Source organism: Nannospalax galili, unplaced genomic scaffold, assembly GCF_000622305.1.
Source record: "Nannospalax galili isolate Female #2095 unplaced genomic scaffold, S.galili_v1.0 scaffold182, whole genome shotgun sequence".
NCBI lineage: Eukaryota > Metazoa > Chordata > Mammalia > Rodentia > Spalacidae > Nannospalax > Nannospalax galili.
Window position 1 is genome coordinate 3,672,343 of NW_008348662.1, and position 23,092 is coordinate 3,695,434.

Here is a 23,092-nt window from a genome sequence, read left to right on the forward strand (position 1 = left end):
TTTTTTTAATTTTTATTATTTTTTTAATGTGTATGCATGTATTGCCTATGTGTAGGTACGTACACCCATGTCGTGCAGTGCCTGTGGAGGACAGAAGAGGCTGTTGGATCTCCTGGAACTGGAGTTACGGACAGTTGTTAGCTGCCATGTGGATGTTGGGATTCAAACCCGGGTCCTCTGCAAGAAAATTCAGTGTTCTTAACTGCTGAGCCATCTCTCCAGCCCCCATGATCTTAAGATTTTATGAATAATTTCCCCAAGTGATTAAGGATGCCAATTTTTAGTGACATTAACTACTGAGGGATCTTAGCTCTAAATAAATACTAAGCCCCAAATCAACCCTCTATTTACTCTGGATTTCAGTAAATAAGCCTGGCACATATTTTTTGTTTCTTTCTGTTCAAATATATATATTATTGATTTTGTGTGTGTGTGTTTGTGTATTTCATACAGAACATTCCAAACAATCTTAATCATCTTTATACCCCCATCCACACTGACACCCTCCCATAGCTCCCCCTACCACTGGAGCCCATATACTCTGTCATCCTGTTAAGGCCCACTGTGTTGTCATTGTCCCCAGCCATTCCCCAGTGCAAGTCCATCCACTGAGTCTAGTCAGCCTATCTAGAGTCCCTTGTATTAGGAAGACCAGCTCTTCTTCATCTAGCAGCAATCAGTCACCAACATTCCTCAAGATAAGATTGAGGTCTGCTGTTCATTTTCCCAGTTCTATGCTGAGTTATTGTCTGCCTGAGTTTGCATGGGACTTGTGTATGCTGACACCATTGCCATAGAATCATATGGGCAGGTTTCCAGGAGCTTGTAGGACTCTGTTTCCATATGGTCATGCACATCCTCCCTGGCTCTTAGAATCTTTCCACCCCCTATTCTACGACAGTCCCTGAGCCTTGGGTGGGTGAAGTTTAATAAAGGGGTCCTGTCCAAGGACCATCATTCAGTAGACTCTTCTGATCAAAGAATTTTTTAAATTTATATTTTATGTATATGAGCGTTTTGCCTGCAGGTATGTAAATGTACTATGTGTGTGCAGATGTGTGTGCAGTACCCACAGAGGTCAGAAGAGGGTGTCAGATCCCCTGCAAATGGAGGATGATTAGTCCCATGTAGGTGCTAGGAACTGAACCCAGGCCTTCTTCAAGAACAGCCAGTGCTCTCAACTGCTGAGCTATCTCTCTAACTCCTTTCTTTCTGATTTTGATTTTGATTTTGATTTTGATTGTGTGTGTGTGTGTGTGTGTGTGTGTGTGTGTGTGTGTGTGCACATAAGAGAGTGCACACGGGGAGACCAGAGGACAACCTCAGGGGTCATCCTCAGGAAAACTATCCTTCTTCGAGAGGGTTTCTCATTGGCCTGGAGTTCACCAAATAGGCTAGACTGACTGACCAGCAAATGGCATCCTTCTATCTCTACCTCACAAGCACACGTCACCATGCCCAACTTTTTATACGGGTACTGGGGATTGAAACTCATGTCTTCGTGCTTGCACAGCATGTACTTTACTGAGTTGTCTCTTTAGCCTCAGATGTTCTCCTTTTAAAAGTTGTAAGCCTTAGAGAACATTTAAGTTTTTAATTGCTGCTTTTTCCTGTTCTGTGTCTGATTTTAATTAGCAAAACTGATAAACCCAAGTAATTTTGCAAACAGAAGTTACATTTCTTTTTATGTCAGATTTTAGCCCAAAGTTTAGCATTCAGTAGAAAGATCAGCTGTTGACTGTGCATGCTGTGTAGCCTCTACACAAGATAGCCATTTGTGCATAATGCTGATTGAGGTGAGGCTGCCAGTTTGTTCTGCTCCTGGAAAAAAGGGTATCAATTTCATTCAGATTTGTTTTTTTATTATTAGGTTAGTTAGTCTAGGCTTGAATGTGAATGTAATTTTGCTGACCTGTAGGTTTTCTGTCTTTGTTTGGATGCTGTGGTCCTGGTCTGGATGTGCTTGATGTGTAAGCACACCTTGGACAGTCTTTCCTCATCTTCCAGGGCAGCTAGTTAGTTGTCTTTGTCCTTCCCTGTGTGGCAGAGTCTGTGGGTGTTGGCCCAGTGGCTTGTTTCAGTAGTGCTCTTTGTCCTGTGCCTGCTCTCTTGCTCCATTGCAGTGTCTACCGTGAAGCCAGTTCTGTGTGTGCATGCAGATTGAAAGTGCTTGTGTCAGTGGATGGGAAAATGGACATGCTCTGCAAGCCTGACAGAGAAAGTGACATCATCATTCTTCTTAGAGTTATTTTTATTGTTGGTTGGAAAAGGATGTACTGCACAGATTTCAACATGAAATAACGTTTCTGCTTATGAATTTAACTTGGGAAATGACCTTCCAGGGTCTTCACTGAGGGCATTCATGTGAGCACATAACTAACTGGCTTAAATTTCAGTCTATAAATACGTATGCACTGTTGGAGGAGGGGTGCCATTTGGGAGACTTGCTTTGTGTGTTTATGATGGTGATGGGCTTACTCTTACTTTGATGAAGAAATCTAGCTCCCTGCACCACTATGATTGGAAGCAATGAGTAGTTGGTGGTCCTTTTTCTGGCAAGTGTGTTCTGTTCCTTGTCTTCTGTGAGAGATCTACAATTGTTCTGACTTGGCCAGCCTCAGGAGACTCCTGGTCAACTTGTACCAATTTTGTGCTTAATGGTCATTCACATTGCCCGGAGATTAGGTTCCCGGGAGAAGGGAGGGCTGTGGTGTTTTTTAGGGAGTGACGTCACTTGTCTGCTGGCAGAGAGCAGCTGTAGTGTTGTGAGGCCCTTCTCCCAGATCTCTCTACCCCAGAGTTTCATAGCCTCTTTGCTACCTTCTGCAAGTATGCCTGTGACTTCAGAATAGAGGGAGGAAGAGTGCGTTATCGAACGTAATACCAAGTCAGCGAGCAGTTTTTAGACCAAAATGACTTTTATCACAGCTTTGTGAAATGTTTATATAGGAGACAGCCTTGAAGTTCTATATTATGATTAATAGCTAAACAGTGTTTTAATCGTTTACCTTTTTAATGATCTAAAGAAAAAGATCTCTATATTTTTTTACTTTGCTCTAAAGAACTGTTTTGCAGTGCTTTCTCATTGCTGGATTGGGTGGTAAGGTGGTTAAAACAGTAGGTTTAAGATAGGATAGCGTCAACCTATGTTGTTTAAAACTTAGGGAAGTTTTTACTTTCGTTTGCCCATTTGAAGTAGATCATGTCAATTCTGTTGAAAAAAACTTTTTATTCTGATATCCTTCAAAATTTCACATTTTAAATAGTAGCACCATATTTCTTTGAAATTTTTCTAATAACATAGACATAGTACTTAGTATTAGCAGTGATATTTACTGCATTCTGAACATGTCCCAGGATATATTCAGAGGAGCAGCAGAGTGCGAGTGTGTGGTGGTGCTGTACTCCATGCACCGCTGCTAAGAAATCTGGCACAGAATACATTGTCTTATTACTGAGTTACATATTAATGTAATTATTTTTCCTCACCAGTTGTTTTGGTATCTGTAGATTATTTTTGTCGCTCTTATGTTTCTTTTTTTAATTAATTTTTTAATTTTAAGTTTTTATTTTTTGAAGATTTATTGTAATTTAATTTTTGGAAAATTTTTTAATGTCCCATACTATGATTTTCTCTCCAGAAGTTCATTTAAATGATTTGCATTTTCTGTAGGGCACAGGTGAAGGTACACTGGGACTGTAGAAAAGTAATAGAAAAATGATGGAAAACCTCTTGGGGCCTAGAAATAAGAAAGGTCCAACATTAAAGCCTGGGTGCATAGGACCATGTGTGGAGTCAAGACCATAGTGGGCCATAAAGGGAGGTGGGAAGTCCATTCTTGCGAATCAGACCTCCCAAGACTAAATTCCTCCCCTGTCCCCAGGAAAGTCTAACACAGGCAAAGCCACTGCCATGGGCAACCTGGGAGCTTGGGGGAGGAGGTTGTAGGGGATGCAGCCATTCAAGAGAAGGCTGAAACTGCTTCCCAACATCGGGAAGTATTTGCTCCACCATCAGCCCACCAGGGGAGGAGTGTGGAACTGTGGCTCATGGTTGGGGCCTCAGCTCCAGGCCCACAGAGGGGACCACAGCTCTAGGTTCACAGGAGGGGACCACAACTCTGGCTCATGGGAGGGGACCAGAGCTCCAGCTCACGGGAGGGTACTGCAGCTCCAGGCTCACGGGAGGGGTCATAATTTCAGTTACACTGATTTCTGCTATTTTCCTATCCCCATCACTCTGTCCACATGATTATACCCGTGTTTAAGGAAGAACATTGTGGCTTCTGTGCAGCAAACAGAGGCAACGCTTACTTGCTGGCTTGAATTTCTTACTAGAGGAACATCAGTATCAGAGAAAGCCACTTTTCACTTTTGCCTAAAGAGACAGATGAATGGAGTGTGTTCCTTTTCATGGTCAAGGAGCTGGTTCGCTTTTTTTGGTGTTTACTGTTTTCACATCTTCATAGCCACAGATGAGACATCTTACAGGAGTTACATTTTAAGTTCCCCCACAGCCATTCCTGCCCGTTCTTTCCTAGCTGAGATCCACTACTGCCACCGTTCCTCTGGCACCTGCAGCTGCTGCCTCCCCAGTTACTTGTCAAGTCCCGAGTTCAGAACTTTCAGATCAACATAGAAGTACCTGAGGTCACAAAAATATTCGTCTTGTGGGATAACATTTCTCACATGGTCCAGCCTGTGCACTCAATTGAGGTTTTCTTCTAAGTGTGATTTAATATTTTAAAAAAAAATCATGGTTAGCTCTTCCCTATTAGTTCAGCTGTCACTGTGATATGTAATTCTGCGAAGAGGTCAGCTAGTCAGCTGGAAAGATGGCTCCAGCACCTAGTCCTCTTGGGTCCCAGTTGGTGTTTCTGAGGTTTGCCTGTCTCATCATACAGTTACTACCATCAGTGGAATTTGAGAACTCAGATAAGAAGGATTTTAAAATGGGGGTGGGCAGGGCTGGAGAGATGATTCAGCAGTTCAGAGCACTGGCTGCTCTTACAGAGGACCTGGGTTTGTTTCCCAGCACCCACATGGCGGCTAGTAATTCCAGTTCTAGGGGATCCAACACCCTCTTCTGACCTCCATGGGCATTGCATGACATGGGTACACTTACATGCAGGCAATACACTCATATACATAAGTAGTTAAAAATAGTAAATAAAATATAAAAAAGTAAAAATAGGGGGCACCAAAAGACTGGAACTGTTAGCTCAGTGTAGCGCACTTTCTTTCCTATACTACTCAACACACTGCAAATAAATTGCAGAACTAAGGGGACATTTAAAGAAACCACCAAACTCTGATAATCTGTACCTCTGTGTGCTTAGATGGTGAAGTGGGCAGTGCTTGCCATTTAATTCATTTACAAACCCATAGCTGCTTGTGAAAATTAACACTGTGCAGATGTTCTTCCCCCCTCCATCCTCTGACAGCCATGGAGCCATCTGAAAACTCAACTGCTAGTCAAAACCCCGCTCCAGACAAAGACCTTCTCTATGGGCGTTTGCTCCTGCTGGTCAGAGGCCAAAATGCTAATTGGCACCAGCTGCATTAAATCATGACGTAGGGGCTGGCAGCTGCCTCACCATTGGAGGAAACCAGAAGAACCTTCTTCCCTTCTATTCCAAGAAGCCCCCACCCCATCCTTCAAATCAGTCCATTTGTGATCATCTAAAGAATATGAAGGGCACAGTAGTTTGGAGTCTGGACTAGACATACGGGATGTGTGACTCCTTCATGTAGTTCTGCCAGTTCAACTTCCTTTTCATATGTGGAATTTGTTGTTTCTTTAAAATTTCAGTCCCAAGACTGTTTATTGATGTTATCTTCTGCTAAATGAGGTGTTTGCTCTGGTGATAGTGGTATGTATGTGTATATGAAATCTTGGAACACGACCAGTAAATGTATTTGAAACTAGTGATCAAAGGGAAATTGGAACTCAAAGCTTGGTTCATTATTATTCTAGTGTAAAGACAATGTAAAATACTGTATAGTAAACATTAATTATAATTAAGATTCTAGCTGTAGTTGGTTCAAAGCTATTGGCAGATTTCATATTTCTGATGCATTTTCACCAAGGATTAATAATTAGATAGTAAATGACAATTAGTAATACTGAATGCTTTTTTATTTTATAAGGTGTGTTCTAATAGTGACCTATTCTAAAAGTATAAGAGCAATTGAGGCAGTGTTCAGAGTGTCTATACACTTCATCCTAAAACAGTGATTTTGAAAGAAGAGTAGGATTTCCTCTTAGTATTTTTTTGTAGTTGAGTTTCATATGTCTCAGAATTTGACTACTTAAGACCTGAGATTCACTTTGGCAAGTGACATGAATCTGATCACTCTATTCCTAGATGATGTTTCAGGCATATAGAAAAGCACTTGTCAGATTTGATTGTACTTAAGTCCTTGTATTTCATTGGTTCAAAGATGTAGTACAGTCTTGTCTTTTTGCGATAAGAGTCCCATTATGAGCCCACAAACTTGCGTGATCTTCATGCCTCGATCTCCCAGGCATGCTCCGCCATATTCAGTTTGTAACCTAATTTTGAAGGCATCACAGTGTAAGTCTTGTTTATGGTGCATCATAGTTACAGAATGCAATAGTGTGCCTCTGCCCAGAGACATTTTAGATTCAGCAAAAGCATGAAAATCTATCGATCATATTTCCCAATATGCATACTTAGGGTTTTCATACCAGTGGACAGACCTGAATTTTAGCCTCTAAGAATTTCAAAATGTGCTTGCTTTTTGTGGGTTATGAAAACATCAAGTGCCCATGGACTCTTATCAGTTCCTCAAATGATGAACCGTGAGATGTTAGGATTTATTTCTATCACTAAGGGGAGAAAGCACCCTGAAACTTGTTCAGACTATGTCATGGTCCTTAATCATTGTTCAGGAAGTTTCTTCTGGGAGAACTGTAGGCAGCATTTACTCTCTGTCAGGAAGGAAACCCATTGGCATAGTGTGGTAGAATAGTGGCCCTGAGAATAATTTAGCTAGTATGGAAAGTGGAAGAAGGTAGGAAGTGAGGAATAAACAGATAAAAGTCTCTGTATTCTGGTAAAAATCATAAACCAGTGAAGTGATTGGTTGGCTGATTGAACTATAAAATCATAATTAACATTTTAATTTTTTCCTACTATAATTCAACTTGGGTGTTTTTTCTTGTTTTGTTTTAGTACATGTCCTCTTTATTATATCCCAAATCTCTGTATGTTTATTGATTTTTGGATAAAAATAGATCAAACCTTTAGTTCACTTGCTGATCATCTAGCTATAGTGAACAGAAGGAAAGTGGAATGTTTGGCTCTTTGGAACATAAGTTTAGTGGTGGGTCTTGTCCCAGGAGCAACATTATATCTTTTGTAAGCAGACCCAAATGTCCCCTGCCAGTGAGGTCACTATCATCCCATGCCCATGAATGTTATTGTATGCATATGAATGTGCACCTAGCGATAAAGGGTACAAATAAAATTATTCATGAATTGAGCTTTCTAGTTTTGTTAGGGATATACTTATTTCTGCTATGTGTTAATTTAAAAAAAAAATCATTCTTTTTTGTTTTAGTATAAAGTTCTTTTGAAAAAAGAATTCAAATGGAAGTGGGTTTTTTTTTTTTTAAGTCAGGCTAAATGCTGGTTTTATTTAGAATTAAGTAACCTTAGTTACTATCTCATTTTTCGTTGCCACTTTGAAGATGGCCATGTTTGGGTCACTGACTGAGCAGATAAGCATTTGATGTGATTTTCTTCTCTACAGGAGAATCGTATACTCTGGGCTTGGTCACAGACTCTGCCGCTGTGTTTGTAGTCATCACCTATCAATGTAACAAGTGTCTGTGAAACTTCCAGTATCTGTATCTCTTAGTACTTACACCAAGTAGGAGAGCTGCCATCTGTAGAGTCACTGCTTTAGGATGACTCCCTAAGCATTAGTTTCTAAAGCAAAGTGTGTGACTGAAATTTTTCTTTACTCTTTTATTCTTTCTCCATTTGGTCTCACCTTTAATATCTAATTAAAGATATTTATCTTTTATATTAAAGCATAATATTTATAAGACAAACTTCTTTTCCTCTGTATGACCTAAGAAAGGTTCTAGAGATACTAGGGTAAAGCAAGTAGTACCATCAATCAGTCAATCTCTCTCTCTCTCTCAGTGTGTGTTTACTTTCTTGCTTTTTATTGGACATGCATGGGTACACACCTGTAGATCACTCAAAAACCCTGTCTTCATGGCGAGAAGAAAACCTGTGTGGAGTGAGTGTGTCAATGCAGAAATACAAGGACGCTCTAGAGATCAAGTCATCTTTTCCTTTCGGAAATATGCACAACATAAAGAATTCTAGAGATTTATCCCAAAAATCGCACACTGTGCTTTCCACAGCTGATTTTTGTTTTTTCCTACACATTCTCTTTCCTCACTTTAATTCTGATTGTCTTTTATTAGGTTGATACTTACAAATCTTCCTTAACCTTATTTTTTTGCAGGAAGTTTGTCAGTGTATGTTGTGGGCAACAGAATAGAATGCCCATGTTGTATTTTCTTCCCAAGTGTGTAGGAGAGAGGTGGAGACTGCAGGCTTCTCAGTAGCATCATTCACAGGACAGCTTACCTTTTTTTTAACCTACCTTTATCCCTGTGTGCTTCCTTCATCCTCTACCCATCTTCTCACACAGGTTCTGCTTTTCTTCCTCTGCTCAACTTATTTCACTACAAGAGGCACAAAAAGAACATAAGCCTGGAACAATGTGTTTATAGAGGGTTCCCCCCTGGGTCTGCTGGTCTCACCTGAGTAGAGCCTTGTTCTGTGTGAGTTGTGGCACTGGGGGCTCCACTGTTCCCTTGTTGTCCTGTGTTAAATCATCTGCCCACTGCCTTGCAAACTTCTTGTCTTAAGTGGCTGATGATTTATATTCACAAATCCTTTCTAAGGAAGAAATGGCCTTTCCTAATGATTAGTTGAAATAGTGTCAGTCACTTTTTTTTCTGTCTCACGAGCAAACTGTAGCCCAGAGAATTTGGGGTGAATGACTTGAGATCACAGCTAGTGGAGGAGCAGACTAAACCTCTCCTGCTGTCCATCCTGCTGTTTCTCATGCTTATTATCTCTGATGTCTCTTCCTGTGGTCACATTCCAAAGGGTGAGCTGAGAATGAAGAATGTGTGCATCTCCATCTTTCATTGTTGCATGTGTTTGGGGGAAATCCAATCATCCAAAAGCCACAAATGTTGTTTATATTTTTGTTAAGGATGAAGAGGAAGAAATCAAACTGGAGATAAATATGCTGAAGAAGTATTCTCATCATAGAAATATTGCAACATATTATGGTGCTTTCATTAAAAAGAGCCCTCCAGGACACGATGACCAACTCTGGGTAGGTGGATATTTGTGAGCCCATGGTGTGCTTTCTGTCTGTGGTTGTATTATCATGGCATGAAGCACTTCATGGGGAAAATGGGGGAGAAAAGGAAGGGAAAGGGCTGTAGTTTCTTTGTCCTATGTCTGTGACAGCTTCTCAAAGACTGTGGCCAAATAGCAAGATGTAGGAACTTGAAAGTGAGATGATAAAATTGGGGGCTGGAGAGGTAGCTTAGCAATTAAGCGCCCTGGCTGCTCTTGCAGAGGACCCAGTTTGGTTCCCAGCCACCCACTTGTTGTCCTGTAACTGTCTGTAACTTGAGTTCCAGGGAATCTGACACCCCCTTCTGGTTTCTGCAGGCATTGCATGCATGTGGAGTATTTATATACATGCAAGCAAAATACTCAGATACATGAAATAAAAATAAATACTAAGAAAAAATTTTATAGGAAACTTTTAATAGGCAAGCTCAATAAATTTATCTTTTTAAAAAATCACCTGGAAACAAGAGGCAGATCTCAAGAAAGTAAAGTTTTATAAGTAATATTAATGACAGTAGTTCATTAAAAACATTAACTTCCAAGGAAATTTCCTGAATTGACACATTCAGCTTTATTTTTTTTCCTTTGGCTTTTGAGACAGGGTCTACCTGTAGTCCCAGATGGTTTGGAACTCACTGTGTAGACCAGACTGGTCTTGAAATCATAGCGATCTGCTTGCCTCTGCCTCTGGGGTGCTGGGATTAAAGGCGTGCACCACCACACCCAGCATTCAACTTTACCTTTTAAAAACACATTTATGTTCAAGATGGTGATGGTGACTGTGAGACTGTTAGATCTATGTTTATCACATTAGTTAGACTGAAGGCATTGAATTTATTAAGGCAAGAAGATAAATTGGGAAGTTTCTAATGATTTTGAAAAGGCCAGTATGGGAAATGTTTGCACCATCATGGTATTGGCTTACAAACAGACATGAAGGCGAATGAATTGGAATAAAGGACCCTGGAGTAAATCCACAAGATGCTAGCAACTGAATTTTGACAAAGATGCCAGAAAGCATACATTGGAGAATATCTTCTTTAATCAATGATGCTGGGAAAACAATATTCACTTAGAGATGAATGAAGCTAGATTGCTATCTTTCACCCTGTACAAAAATCAGTTAAAAATGGATTAAAAACCTTAATGTGGGGCTGAAGAGATGGCTCAGCGGTTAAGAGCACTGACTACTCTTACAGAGGACCTGGGTTCAATTCCCAGCACCCACATGGTGGCTGTGAACCATCCTTAACTCCAGTTCCAGGGAAATCCGAAGTTCTCTTTTGACCTCCTCATCACTGCATGACACGGGTGCACTCACATACATGCAGGCAATACACTCATACACATAAAATAAGAATAATAAATAAAGAGGCAGGCGGATCTCTGTGAGTTCAAGGCCAGCCTGGTCTACATAGTGAGTTCCAGGACAGCTGGGGCTACAGGGAGACCCTGTCTCAAAAAGACCAAAAAAATAAAAATAAAATATTAAAAAAAAAATCTTAATGTGCACCTGAAATTCAAGCTGGTCTGTAGAATGGGAGGAAAGTCTTTGCTAGCTATATACCATACAGAGGATTAATATCTAAAATATAAAAGAAATCAGAAAATAAACAACACAATCAGTAGATGGGCTAATGAAATGAAAAGATAGTTCTCCAGTGAAACGCTTATCACCCACAAACATGAAAAGGCACTCAGCATTCTGAGCTATCAGGAACATTAAATTAAAACTAAGGTAATATTTCATCTCACCCTAGTCAGGATGGCTTTTCTTAAGAAAACAATAACAAATGGTAGTGAGAATGTGGGGAAAAGGAACACTTAGATTCTGTTGGTGGAATGGAAATTGTTCAGCCACTATGGAAATTAGTACACAGTTCCTTATAACATGAAAAATATATGTAAATACTGCATGACCCAACTATATCAGTTGTAAGTATTTACCTGAAAGACTAACATATCAGACTACGAGGAGATGCCAGCACATACATGTTTATTGCAGCAATGTTCACAATAGCCATGCTGTACAACCAGACTAAGTGTCCATCAGCAGATAAATGGATGAAGAAAATTTGGTAGATATACACAGTGGAGCTGTTTTTAGCTCTATAAAGAAGGATGAAATTATGTCACTTTCTGGAAAATGAATGGAACTAGAGATGATCCTGTTAAGCAAAGTAAGTCAGATGCTGAAAGACGAACACTGCTTGATTTTCCTCATTTGTGGATCCTAGAATGCCTTACTGATAAATAAAACCACATATACATACATACACATCCATACACATGCAAACATGTATAGAGGCCCTGTCCCCCCAAAAAGGGTGGATGGTGACTGCCTCCATATGCATATGTACTCCTACACACATGAACATGCACACACATGTAAAGATAAAATTGTGTATAGGTTCAGTCCCTAGCTCACACACTGTATTGTCAAGTCCCCTGACAAAAGCAACTTAAGAGAGAACTGGGTTTATTTTGGAGTACTCGTCTGGAGGGGATGCAGTCCATCAGGAGAGGGAAGGCATGGCTACAGGAGTGTGAGACCCTCTGTCACACTGCACCAGCAGTCCAGAAGCAGAGAGAAAACAGGAGATAGGGCCTGGCTGTAAAGCCCCAAAGCCCACCCCCAGTGACATACTTCCTCCAGCAAGACTCCACTTCCTAAAGGTTCCATAACCTTCCACACTGAGCTGCCAGCTAGGGATCAAGTGTTCAGACACATGAACTTGTGGGGAACGTTCTCCTGCAAACCCAACACATGCTTGGGCAGAGGGAGAGGGAAGGAAGGAGGGGGAGAAGGACAAAGAAAAAAAGGGAAGGGGGAGAGGGGGAGAGGAAGGGGAAGAAAGAGAAGGGAAGGAAGTAGGAGGAATTGACCATTTTTCTGTGGCTTAAATCTAATCACACTTAAAATTTTAGAACAGTTCTTTTTCTAGGAACTTGACAAATATAGTTGCTATCATATTTTTTAAACATTTAGATATTATAAAAATACATTTTCAAAACTATATAATTACTTGAAAGTATGAGTTCCCTTTTGAATTAAACCCAGTTAATGTGAAACATTGTGAAATAGTTTGAAGACCACAGTGTATAAAAAATAAGACACCTTGGAAATAAAATGAGAAAGAACATTCAAGGAATACTGGAAATCAGATTTCTGATGATTTAGTAGTAATGAAGGGCAAAGAGCTCTTCCCATGATCTTGTGCTTAGGGGGGAGGGAAGGAAGACTTCAAAATTGCCACATTGCCATGTCCATGAGCCTCAGGCATTTTCCATCTTCTGGACCACACGCACACAGCAAACAAAACAACCAGCTTTTATTTGGTTGCTTCCCAAATGATCATGTCTGTGCTTAGGTGTTGAGAAAGGTAGGCAACAGGTCTGCACATCCTGAGTTCTCTTGAATATGTACTACAACCTGGGATGTTAGTTGTAATGTATCTTGTCTGCCCCATAGCTGGTTATGGAGTTTTGTGGAGCTGGCTCCATCACAGACCTTGTGAAGAACACCAAAGGGAACACACTCAAAGAAGACTGGATTGCTTACATCTCCAGAGAAATCCTGAGGGTAAGGAAAGCAGGGGCTGCAGTGCCCTAGACTGGGGTCCTGTGCTTCTGTTTGCAGTTTTTTAGTCCTGAGTATTTATTTGCCTAGTGCTATATAGAGATAATTACTGTTGTGAAAACTAAGGCTTCTCTATAGCTAGTTTGGTAGTTTATTCTGCATTGTATTTTGACTCTTGCAACTATGTGAAGAAGTAGACTTAAGCAAGAATTGTTGCCCTTCCTGTCTGAGAGCTCAGTATCTATGGAGGGAAAATAACTGAAAACACTGCTTCTGTACAAAATATGTGGGCTTTTTTCTCTTTGTCTCTGTTTCATAAATAGTACATAACAACTCCATAGCATTTATAATATTATAAAGATGACTTAACATATATAGAAGGATATGTGTGTAGATTATATACAAATACTATACCATTTTATATAAGGAACTTGGGGATGCTCAGGTTTCTTACATAAAAGAGGTTGGGGTTATCCTTGAACCAGTCTCCAGATAAACCAAAGGACAACTGTAGTTCTTCTGTGTTTCTCTGAATTTGTCTTTGAGGTTTTCACGTAGTACCTAATGGCAGCTTGCCTTCCACATTTAAAAGAAAATTGGAGTGAAGAGGAGAAAAATTATCTTGAACTGTTTTTAAAGGCAACTTCGGTATAAGCTTACAGATCAATACTAACAGTATTGAGTGTTGGATTTCAAAATCATCTTATCGACTTTGCAATTAGCTGTTAGAACCTTTTGAAATATTTATAAAAGAAAGTGCGAATGTTCAATGTTTTTTACAGGCAATTGCAAAGCTGGCCAATGAGTTCAGAATAACTTTCTGAACTGAAGATTTTTAGTAGCCACTAAATGATTCAGTGCTAAAGCTGTCCTGACAGCAAACAAGAGCGTTAAGGATTTCACATTTGTTTAATTTCTGGTTGTGTATGTGTGTGTGTGTTTTGTTGTTGTTTGTTTAAGACAGGGTCTTCCTGTAGCCTCAGCTGGCCTGGGAAACTTGCTGTGTAGACCAGACTGGCCTCTATCTCACAGAGATCCACCTGCCTCTGCCTCCATAGGGTTGGGATTAAAGACATCCACCACCAGGCCCTGCAGGATTTCATGTTTGAAAAGTTGCATGTGAGCTGCTAGGGGATCTCTTTCCTGTGTTCTACCATCACAGTTTTTCCCTTCACCCCTAAGTTGCAATCTTAAATTGGTTGGCTGCCTTGCTTATCCTCATTTAACAATAAATACTGAATTTAAACTTAAATCCTATTCTTCTGTTTTCCCACTAATTAAAAGTTTTACAACTCACCACATTTCTAATCATAATTAAATTTACTTTTATATTCAATAGTCATAGAAAACTGCAAGTCTCAAAACTGTCATCTGAAATTCCCAGAGAAATGCTTAATTTCTTTTTTGTTCATATATTTTATGAAGCCCTTGAAAATAGTGTCTTCAAAAGGCCGATGTGTAGTAGAGTCTGATGATAGGAGAACTGTACTTTTATAATCATATATATGTTATTATTAAAATATCAAGCTTTTATCCTTTATTATGGATACTGTAGAACATCGAGCATAAAAGTAAGAAACTAAACTACTGGAAAGCAATCTAGTGATGACAGATGGGATGTGACAGCAGGTTAAGGCTGGGTACTAGAACTAGTTTGAGGAGCTTCACTGATACTATTCTGTTTTGGATACACATACCTTTTTGTGTATAGTGGTTTCAGATGTGTGGGCCTCCTGCTTTTGAAAAGCTTTCTGTGTTTTAGGATTTTGGGTGTAGACAGGGTCCTGGTAACTAGGTTTCTGAAGCAGACAAGTCTATCCTTTTAGCATAATGTCCTAGGCATAAAATCTATTAGACATCAAAGATGATTTACAAATTTTTATATATCTAGGGAAAAAATAGTTTATCAAGTATAATCTGTATATTTGAGCATTTTGTCGTCATTAACCTCAAGGAGCAACACAAAGCAGCCTGAGATGTTTGTGGCTCCTAGTCGGTGTGATGGGTGAATGGACATCTTTTTGAAATGTTGGGAATCTTTTTCATTTCATTGAGCATCTGAAATAAATGCTCTCTCTACCTACAAGCCATCTCTTCCTATGACAAAAGTTTTAATTAAAAACAAAGCACCCAGTTGTGCTGATAGGTGTTTGTTATGGTAGAGAAAGCAAGATAGAGAGATGGAGGGGGAGGTGTCAGGTAAAAGGCCACTCCATAAAAGGCCACCCCGTGGATCACCTGGGTTCTCAGGCATGGTTGGCTGTAGCAGGTTTCTATAGGCAGGAAGCTTTTCCTCATTCTTTAGTCGATATTAGAGAAGACAGGGCGAAGGTCCCAAGTATATAGACAGTAGAGGCCAGAAGCACTCTGTTGGGCTAGCCTACTGAAACTGCACGGGCCACAAGGGTTGCCAGCAGAGCAAGGATATTCTTCCTGCCTCATCTTTGTTCACACTCTAAGCAATATTTCTCATTTGGGCAGAAAGCATTCTTTCATATTGTAGATGAGAGCTTAGGGCTTTCCATAACCGAAGTTGAAGGGTGACCTTTGACTGTTGCATTTTGTTTCCTCAAATGAATACACTGTAAAGAAAAATGTTTTATAGTTTTGAAACACTGTTTCAGTTGGTCTAGAATAGGGTGTTTACTGAATAGATTTGGACTCGATATTTTTATCACCAAGGAGGAATAATAGTAGTCTAAGTTCAGGTTTGCTTTACAAGGTACTGCATACTAGAAAAATGCATTATTTTTGGTTGTTTTGTTTGTTCTGAATAATCATACCTCAAGGTAGCTGACATGACAGAGCTGTTTTCTGAGCAGAAGCAGTGATCCTTACACAGTAGGGATTTGGAAGTAGGCATGGTTTCATGCCTTTACTGCTGGTGAACAGAATTGCACACAGGCTACACCTGTTTAAGAAGTCAAGGATGGTTGTGTTTGTTGCTAAGATGCCAAGAATAAGAAGGAAGGTCCGTGTAAATTAGGAAACCAAAATGAACTGAAGCAGTAGAAGTAGGGATTGTATAAGAATTAAGTGACTTCATTTTGGCTTTTCTTTCTGGTGTTCGATGTTACAGCATGCTTTAAGAAAAGGTACTTTCTTCCTCCTTAGACCCTTAGAGGGGTGTCTGTTTTCAGCTTTTCCCAGACTTTGTGACATAACACTGTGTATCTTGTGTTATAAGGAGTAGACAACTATCATTTAAGCCATATCTTGTTTCATAAACAGATTAGTAAATGAATGTAGAACCCCCACTATGTTTGAAAAAATAGTGATTTAGAACTGCTCTTGTCTTTACTTCATGTCATACAAAGTAATGAGAGTAACATTGAAACCCCAGAAAAAATCAACAGGAGGTTGGACATGATAGTACAGGCCTGTAATCCCAGCACTTTGGAAGCTGAGGGTTCTCAAGTTCAAAGGTAGCCTACCTGGGCTATATAGTAAGCCTGTCTATCTCTCAATTTTATTTTAAACAGAAAAATCAAACCCTTACCTGTAACTTGCTCTTATGATATTGAGACATTGTAGAATAGATAGGTTGTTTGTGTCTTAAGGAGACAAGCTATGGGATTTAGCTTCTCCAGCAAAGGACAGAAAAGTAAATGAGTTGCGGGAGTGCTGCACTGATGTCTTTTAAATCACATTTGCTTACAACTTGCGTTTTTCTACCAGCTTTCATAAGAGATGCTCTTGGGCTCGTTCTAGATACGAGATCATAAAAAATGCTATATGCCCAAGAGGGTTTGTTTTCTTAGGAAAGAAGAATATTACAACAAGGCTATTCTGCTTGGCAGAATTGTTTTTTTACACTTGGGGTGGAAGTGGAGTTGGTCGGCATTTAGAAGTCTGTCCCTATGCAATGAGAAGAAAAACTAGCATTTTAAGGCCCGATTTCTAAGCCCCTTTCCAAATCGCTTTGCTTTCTCTCTGGGAAATGTCTAACTCAGATAGGCTTGCAGGGTTACCCAGAACTTTGGCATGGGAAAAGAGCCATCTTATATACAAGGAGCACCAGTTATAGCAGAGAAATTGCAGGTAGCAATCTAAAGCTTATGTCAGAAGTACAGCTAGAAGATGGTTATATGTGAGAACCCTGCCCCTGATTTCTGCGTGTGTGGCAAGGCTGACAGTGCCTTCCTGGGAATGCACCAAGGATAAATGTTATGTTCTAAATATGGATTTGCAAAAACTTGGCTCACATGTGCACTTTATTATAAGAGGTGTGCTTTTGACTGTCTAATTATAAGAAGAAAGAGCTAAAATTCAGTCTGATTTTCTTCTCAGGGACTGGCACATCTTCATATTCATCACGTTATTCACCGGGATATCAAGGGCCAAAATGTCCTCCTGACTGAGAACGCGGAGGTGAAACTTGGTATGTGGCTGGTTGTGGTATGATTTAATGCTGGCGGTGCAAGCCAGCAGCATTCCTTGCTCCTTTAACATGTAGCTAAAAGTTCATTCTGTCACCCATGCTTGCGATTTCTGTTCTATGAATGAGCATGAGGCCTGGCTTAAGCTCAGCCAGCCCTAGGCTTCTGTCTCTGCTTTCTTCTTCATGTAGCAGCCAAACTGATTTTCATTTTGTTTTAATATGTTTTAATTAATGTTTTTTATGGTGCTGAGGATCAAAACTAGGGCCTTATTACTGTGGTATACCTGCAGCTTTCTACTAATATTAAGTCAGACCAGTTCTCTTTCTTGCTTAAACACCCTACATGATGCCATAATCCCAGCACTTGGGAGGTTGAAACAGGAGGGCTGTGAGTTCCAAGCTAGCCTGGGCTATAAAGGGATACCCTGTCAAAGGCAAAAAAAAAACAAAAACAAAAACAAAAAACAACAACAAACAAAACCCAAACAACCAAAAAGCAAAAACAAAAGAGAGACTCTTAATAACTTCCTGTTTCACTCTGGTAAAAAAAAAAAAAATCCACATTTCTTAACCTGGATCATAAATAGCAGTGGGATCTGGCCCTGCTAGTTTCCTGCTTCGTTTTCCTGACCTTTTTCACTACTTCTTCAGCCACTGTCATTCCTTTCTTTTGTTTTCCCCTACTTCTTAGAACTTGCCCCAAAACCTTTGTTCTCCTTTTGGGAACCTCAGTTTTGAAGCTGCACTTTTTTCCTTCTGGGGCATTCTCTGGCCCTCTGATCTGTCTTGGGCTTTTATAGTACTGTTCTCCATTGCTTTCTACTGTTGTGATAAACCCAGGACCAAAAGGAACTGAGGGGGAAGAGGCTTATTTTAGCTTCCAGGCAGGAACTTGAAGCGGGAAGCAGTGGAGGAATGCTGCTCCCTAGCTTGCTGCAGGCTTGTCTTCCTCTGCCTTCTGTAGCGTAGGCCCACCAGCTTAGGGAAGGCTCTGCCCAGAGTGGGCTGGGCCCTCGTGCATCAATTCCAATCAAGAAAATGCCCTACGACCAGTCTGTAGAGCTAACTTGGAGCACTTGAGTTGTCCTCCTCCAGATAAATAAGGGAGCTGTGTTTTCCGCACACTGGCCTCATGACACTGAACCCATGATACCCCACAGTAGTCATTAGCTGCTATTGCTGACCAAGTTGCTGAGAAACTTGATTAAGCTTTTTGCTCTGACTTTTGTCATGTCTGTGTTCAAGAGTAGTGAACAAGTAAGCTCGCCTCCTGGCCCACTTGTTTCCTGAACTTGTTGTGTACACAGAGCTGGAATGCATGACCCCTGTCAATTGTTCAGCACTTGGTAGACCCGGTTGTGTGAGCTTCTTCTGTTCTGTACTCCTGCTGGGTTCATGGCTATGTGTGGCCAGTGATAATGGGAGCAGTTACTGATGGGCAAACATCTATCAATGTGAGTTTTCTGTCACCTTTGCCTTGTTTCCTTGAACTTTCTTTTTGATCGCCATCGTCACTAAATTGGGTGGGAAGTCACTGAAAAATCGTCCGAAGTCCCAAGTGCTCCAGGGAAATGTTTTCTGTGTATTGTGTACATACATATGCATGCATGATATGTGTGTGTGGGGGGGTGACAAAGGCACACGTGTGTCAGAGGACGACTTGTGGAGTCAGTTCTTTACTTCTACCTTTTCATGGGTACCAGGGATCAAACTCGGGTCATCAGGCTTGGATGGCAAGCTCTTTTACCTACTGTTGCCAGAGTGCTTGTGGGGTCTCCTGTGCTATCAGACAAACCATATAACATATTTCTATGTGAATTTATTATAGTTTATATCTTGGGGGGGGATGGAGAAACTTACAGAGACTAACACTCAGCACCTAGCACCCAGCTCTGCGTGGCAGGCTGCCACCATTCCAGATTGCTTCTGTGCCTACCCACAGTCTCCGTTAACTTTTGCCCACGCATCTTGGGCCCACAGTCTCTCCCCAGGTCAGTAAATGCCCCCTCTCGAGATGCGGGTAGGCCCCGCCTCTTGGAGGAACCAGGATCCCCAGGAACACTACTAAGCCACCTTGTTGGCCTTTTGTATGGTCTGCATTCTCATTATTTATGTAGTGCTGGGGGGTGGGGGCTATATGCAAAATCAGCTTTGAGATCAGGGACAGCAAGAATCTAGAAAAAAGTTAATGGAGGAGCTTTACAAGTGGCTCTGCCTAACCAGAACCTTTCACTTTGTTCATCCAAGAAAATGTTAGTACTTTAGTTCTAACATATTACGGAGCTAAGTCAGTGGGCCTTAGGTCCATTTTCCTGAACGTGGGGCATTCCTTAATTTGTGCTGGCACACATGGCTTTTTACTGTTGTGGGGTTTTTTGGCTTTTGGGTTTTTTTTTTTGTCTCTTTGAGACAGGGTCTCCTTATACCCCCACCAGTACTGGACCTACTATATAGACCAAGCTGGCCTTGATCTCATAGAGATCCACCTGCCTCTATCTCCCAAGTGTTGGGATCAAAGGTGTGTGCCACCATGCCCTACCCACATAGCTTCTTTAAAAGCACTGAACATGAATGATGATGTAAAAGGCCCTAGCAGCTGGGGTTAGATGTCTTAGGACCTTCCTACTGATAATAGGGTCTTGGTATCTTTGCAGTTCATTAAGTAATGCTGTTTTAGTTAATTATAACACCTCTACCTTACAGGGTTTTTTTCCTTGTGTTTTACTTTATTTGTTAATTGTGTGACTCTTTTCCTTCCTGTTTGTTCCTCAGTTGATTTTGGTGTGAGTGCTCAGCTGGACAGGACGGTTGGACGGAGAAATACATTCATAGGTACCCCCTACTGGATGGCTCCTGAGGTCATTGCCTGTGATGAGAACCCAGACGCCACTTATGACTACAGAGTAAGAGGCACCTGCTCTGTGGGTCGTTAGCATCGCAGAGGATTGGGAGGCTTGCATATAAATTACATACCCCTTATACTTACTTGATATTTTTCAATGAGAAACACATGAACTGTTTTGAGTGCAGGTTTTCCAAAACAGCGCTGAGATGCTTTTTTGCTCTTCTTGTTCCCTTTTCTTAGTTTGTATTTTCACTGAAGAATGCATTACTTCTAAATAGTCTGAGCAAGAAAGTTTCCTTCATGAGCTGTTAAATGTAGTCTCTCACCTGCTTTCCTTTTTAGTTTGAATATATTGAAATCAGATACTGTTTCTTTTTAATATCTTGTCAAAATATGCAGTAGCTTTCTCTGAAATATTATGATGTTCTTGTTTAAAGAGCTTTACAACTTTTATTAGTTATACAAATGAATTGACAGCAGACCCCAACCTTATTTGAAGAATTATTGGCAGCTGATTACTGCTGGATGAGGAAAAGCTGGTCTTTTTAGAGGGAGGGACTCTAGATAGGCTGACCAGACCTCAGTGAATGAACTTGCACTAAGGGACATCTGGAGACACTAGCTTGATATGATAGGCCTTAACACAAATGGCAGAATATATGAATTCCAGCGGGGGGTAGGGGTATAGGAGGGGGCCAATGGGGAAGGGATTATAAAGATGATTAAGATGTTCCTTGAATGAAATACACAAAAATTCAATTAAAAAAAAGAACATAAAAAGAAATAAATATGTTTCTGGACGGAAAAAAAGAATTGGAAAGATTAGAGTGACCTCTAGGGACCCGAAACCATAATTCACATTTTTGATCCCAGGTGTAATACCCAATTAGATAATCTGACTCAGGTTGACTGGATTTATAAAGACTGTTTTATTTATGAAAAACAGAACTCTCTCCTTAATTTACTGGACTACAGTGATTATTATACCTTTTAATGATGTTAAAATTGAGTTCATATTTTAATTTTCCCCAATGTATTTCAGCATTTATTACAAATAATCAATTAATGATGATTAAGTCAGTGCTACAGAGGAATTTTTATTTTATATTTATATTAAATACTTAAAAAGTAGATCTCAGACTTTAAAAAATTTTCCATTCCTTAATTTATATATGTACAGTTTGAAAACGTTTTCCAACATTCCCCAAATTGTATCATGGCTAAGTAAATAGAAGTAATTCCTGGACCTGGAGAGATAACTCAATGGTTAAGAACGCTTGTTACTTTTACAGAGGACCCAAGTTCAGTGTTGGGTGGCTTGTAGCCACCTATAACTCCAAGAGATCTGATACCCTCTTCTGAATTCCACAGACATTGGACTAACATACACAAACCTCCACACAAGCATATGTATGTGTAATTAAAATTAAAATCTGTTTTAGAAATGTTTTATTTATTTTAATTTTATGTGTATGTGTGTATTGCCTGTGTGTAGATAAGTGCACCCGTGTCATGCAGTGCCTGTGGAGGATAGAAGAAGCTGTTGGATCCCCTGGAACTGGAGTTACAGACAGTTGTTAGCGGCCATATGGGTGCTGGGATTTGAGCCCAGGTCTTCTGCAAGAGCAACCAGTGTTCTTAACCACTGAGCCATCTCTCCAGCCCCTAAAAATAAAATCTTTTTAAAAAGTATTAATTCCTCGATATAAAGTCCATAATTAGTCCCAATTGGCTTATAGCTGATTTGTTCAAACAAAGTACTATGCAATGCAGACAAGACAGTGTATTAAGGTTTTGGCCATTGAATCTCTTTTAATATTGATTATGATTCCCTCCCTTTTTTTTTTCTTTGATGAAACTGATTGCCAAAGAAGTTGATCTTGTTGTAAAATGTTCTGCTTTCTAGAATTGTCTGGTTACATATTTGTAATGTATTAGATTGTCTCTGGGTTAAAAGCCTTTTTGCATACTTGCCTTAGAAAAAATTTCATAAAAATGAGGAGAAAATGTATAGGCCCATCCTTCTTCTTATATTCGAACACTGTATGTTATTTAGAAAACTCTTAAACAGAGTAGTGATCTGTTAGTTAAAGTAGTGCATGAATGAGCATATTAATAAATGAAAGAGCCATTATCTTTGTTTTAGAAATTTTTTTTTTCATTTTAAGAAATGCTGGTTGATAGACTTTGGTGTCAGTCACTGTTTGCCCAGTGCCTGTCAGATATGAAAAGTGAGGAAAGCCTCTGTACTTACTTGTGGCATATTCCTACAGATGTGTCCCTGCTTTTAATTTCCTGGCAAGATGCTTTCTTCTTGTTCACCCAAAGAAAGCCTTTATTTCATTTTTGTGACTATCCAGAAATACAAATAAGCAATATAACATGCTCTTTAATTTTGCAGAGTGACCTTTGGTCTTGTGGCATTACGGCCATTGAGATGGCAGAAGGTGCTCCACGTAAGTAACATCTTTTCCTTTTGAACCCACTTGTTAGTGTAACAGACTAGCCCTAAGAATCCAAGGAACAATGCTATGGATAGAACCAGTCCTGGTGAAGCAATTAGATGAAAGGCCCACAAACATAGTGTGGTTTTAGATGTAAAGGGGATTCATGGTAACCACTTTTTCTTTTGGAACCCTAGGTTCATCAGATATATTTTAGGCTATATTTTCATTGGGCCTAGAGAAATGGCTCGGCTTTATGAACACTGGCTGTTCTTGCACAGGAACTGGGTTCAGTTTCCAGTACCCTCTTGGCAGCTTTCTCCAACTCCAGTTCCAGGGGATCCGATGCCCTCTTCTGGCCTCTTCAGGCATTGCATGCATGTGGTGTACTTAACAAGCAGGCAAAAAACTCCTATACAT

At 40.1% G+C, this 23,092-nt stretch overlaps 1 protein-coding gene across 26 annotated transcripts in view; it reads left to right on the forward strand.

Annotated features, from left to right (window-relative positions):
- The window catches only part of Map4k4 (mitogen-activated protein kinase kinase kinase kinase 4), a 177,235-nt gene that overhangs the window by 99,635 nt on the left and 54,508 nt on the right, over positions 1-23,092 (forward strand). For all 26 annotated transcript variants that reach the window (XM_008845884.3, XM_008845887.3, XM_008845889.3 and 23 more), the window contains exons 4-8: positions 9,271-9,396; positions 12,895-13,005; positions 17,293-17,383; positions 20,156-20,286; positions 22,630-22,684. In XM_008845884.3, the coding sequence (XP_008844106.1) occupies positions 9,271-9,396; positions 12,895-13,005; positions 17,293-17,383; positions 20,156-20,286; positions 22,630-22,684 (514 nt within the window). The remainder of the gene's footprint in view (positions 1-9,270; positions 9,397-12,894; positions 13,006-17,292; positions 17,384-20,155; positions 20,287-22,629; positions 22,685-23,092) is intronic.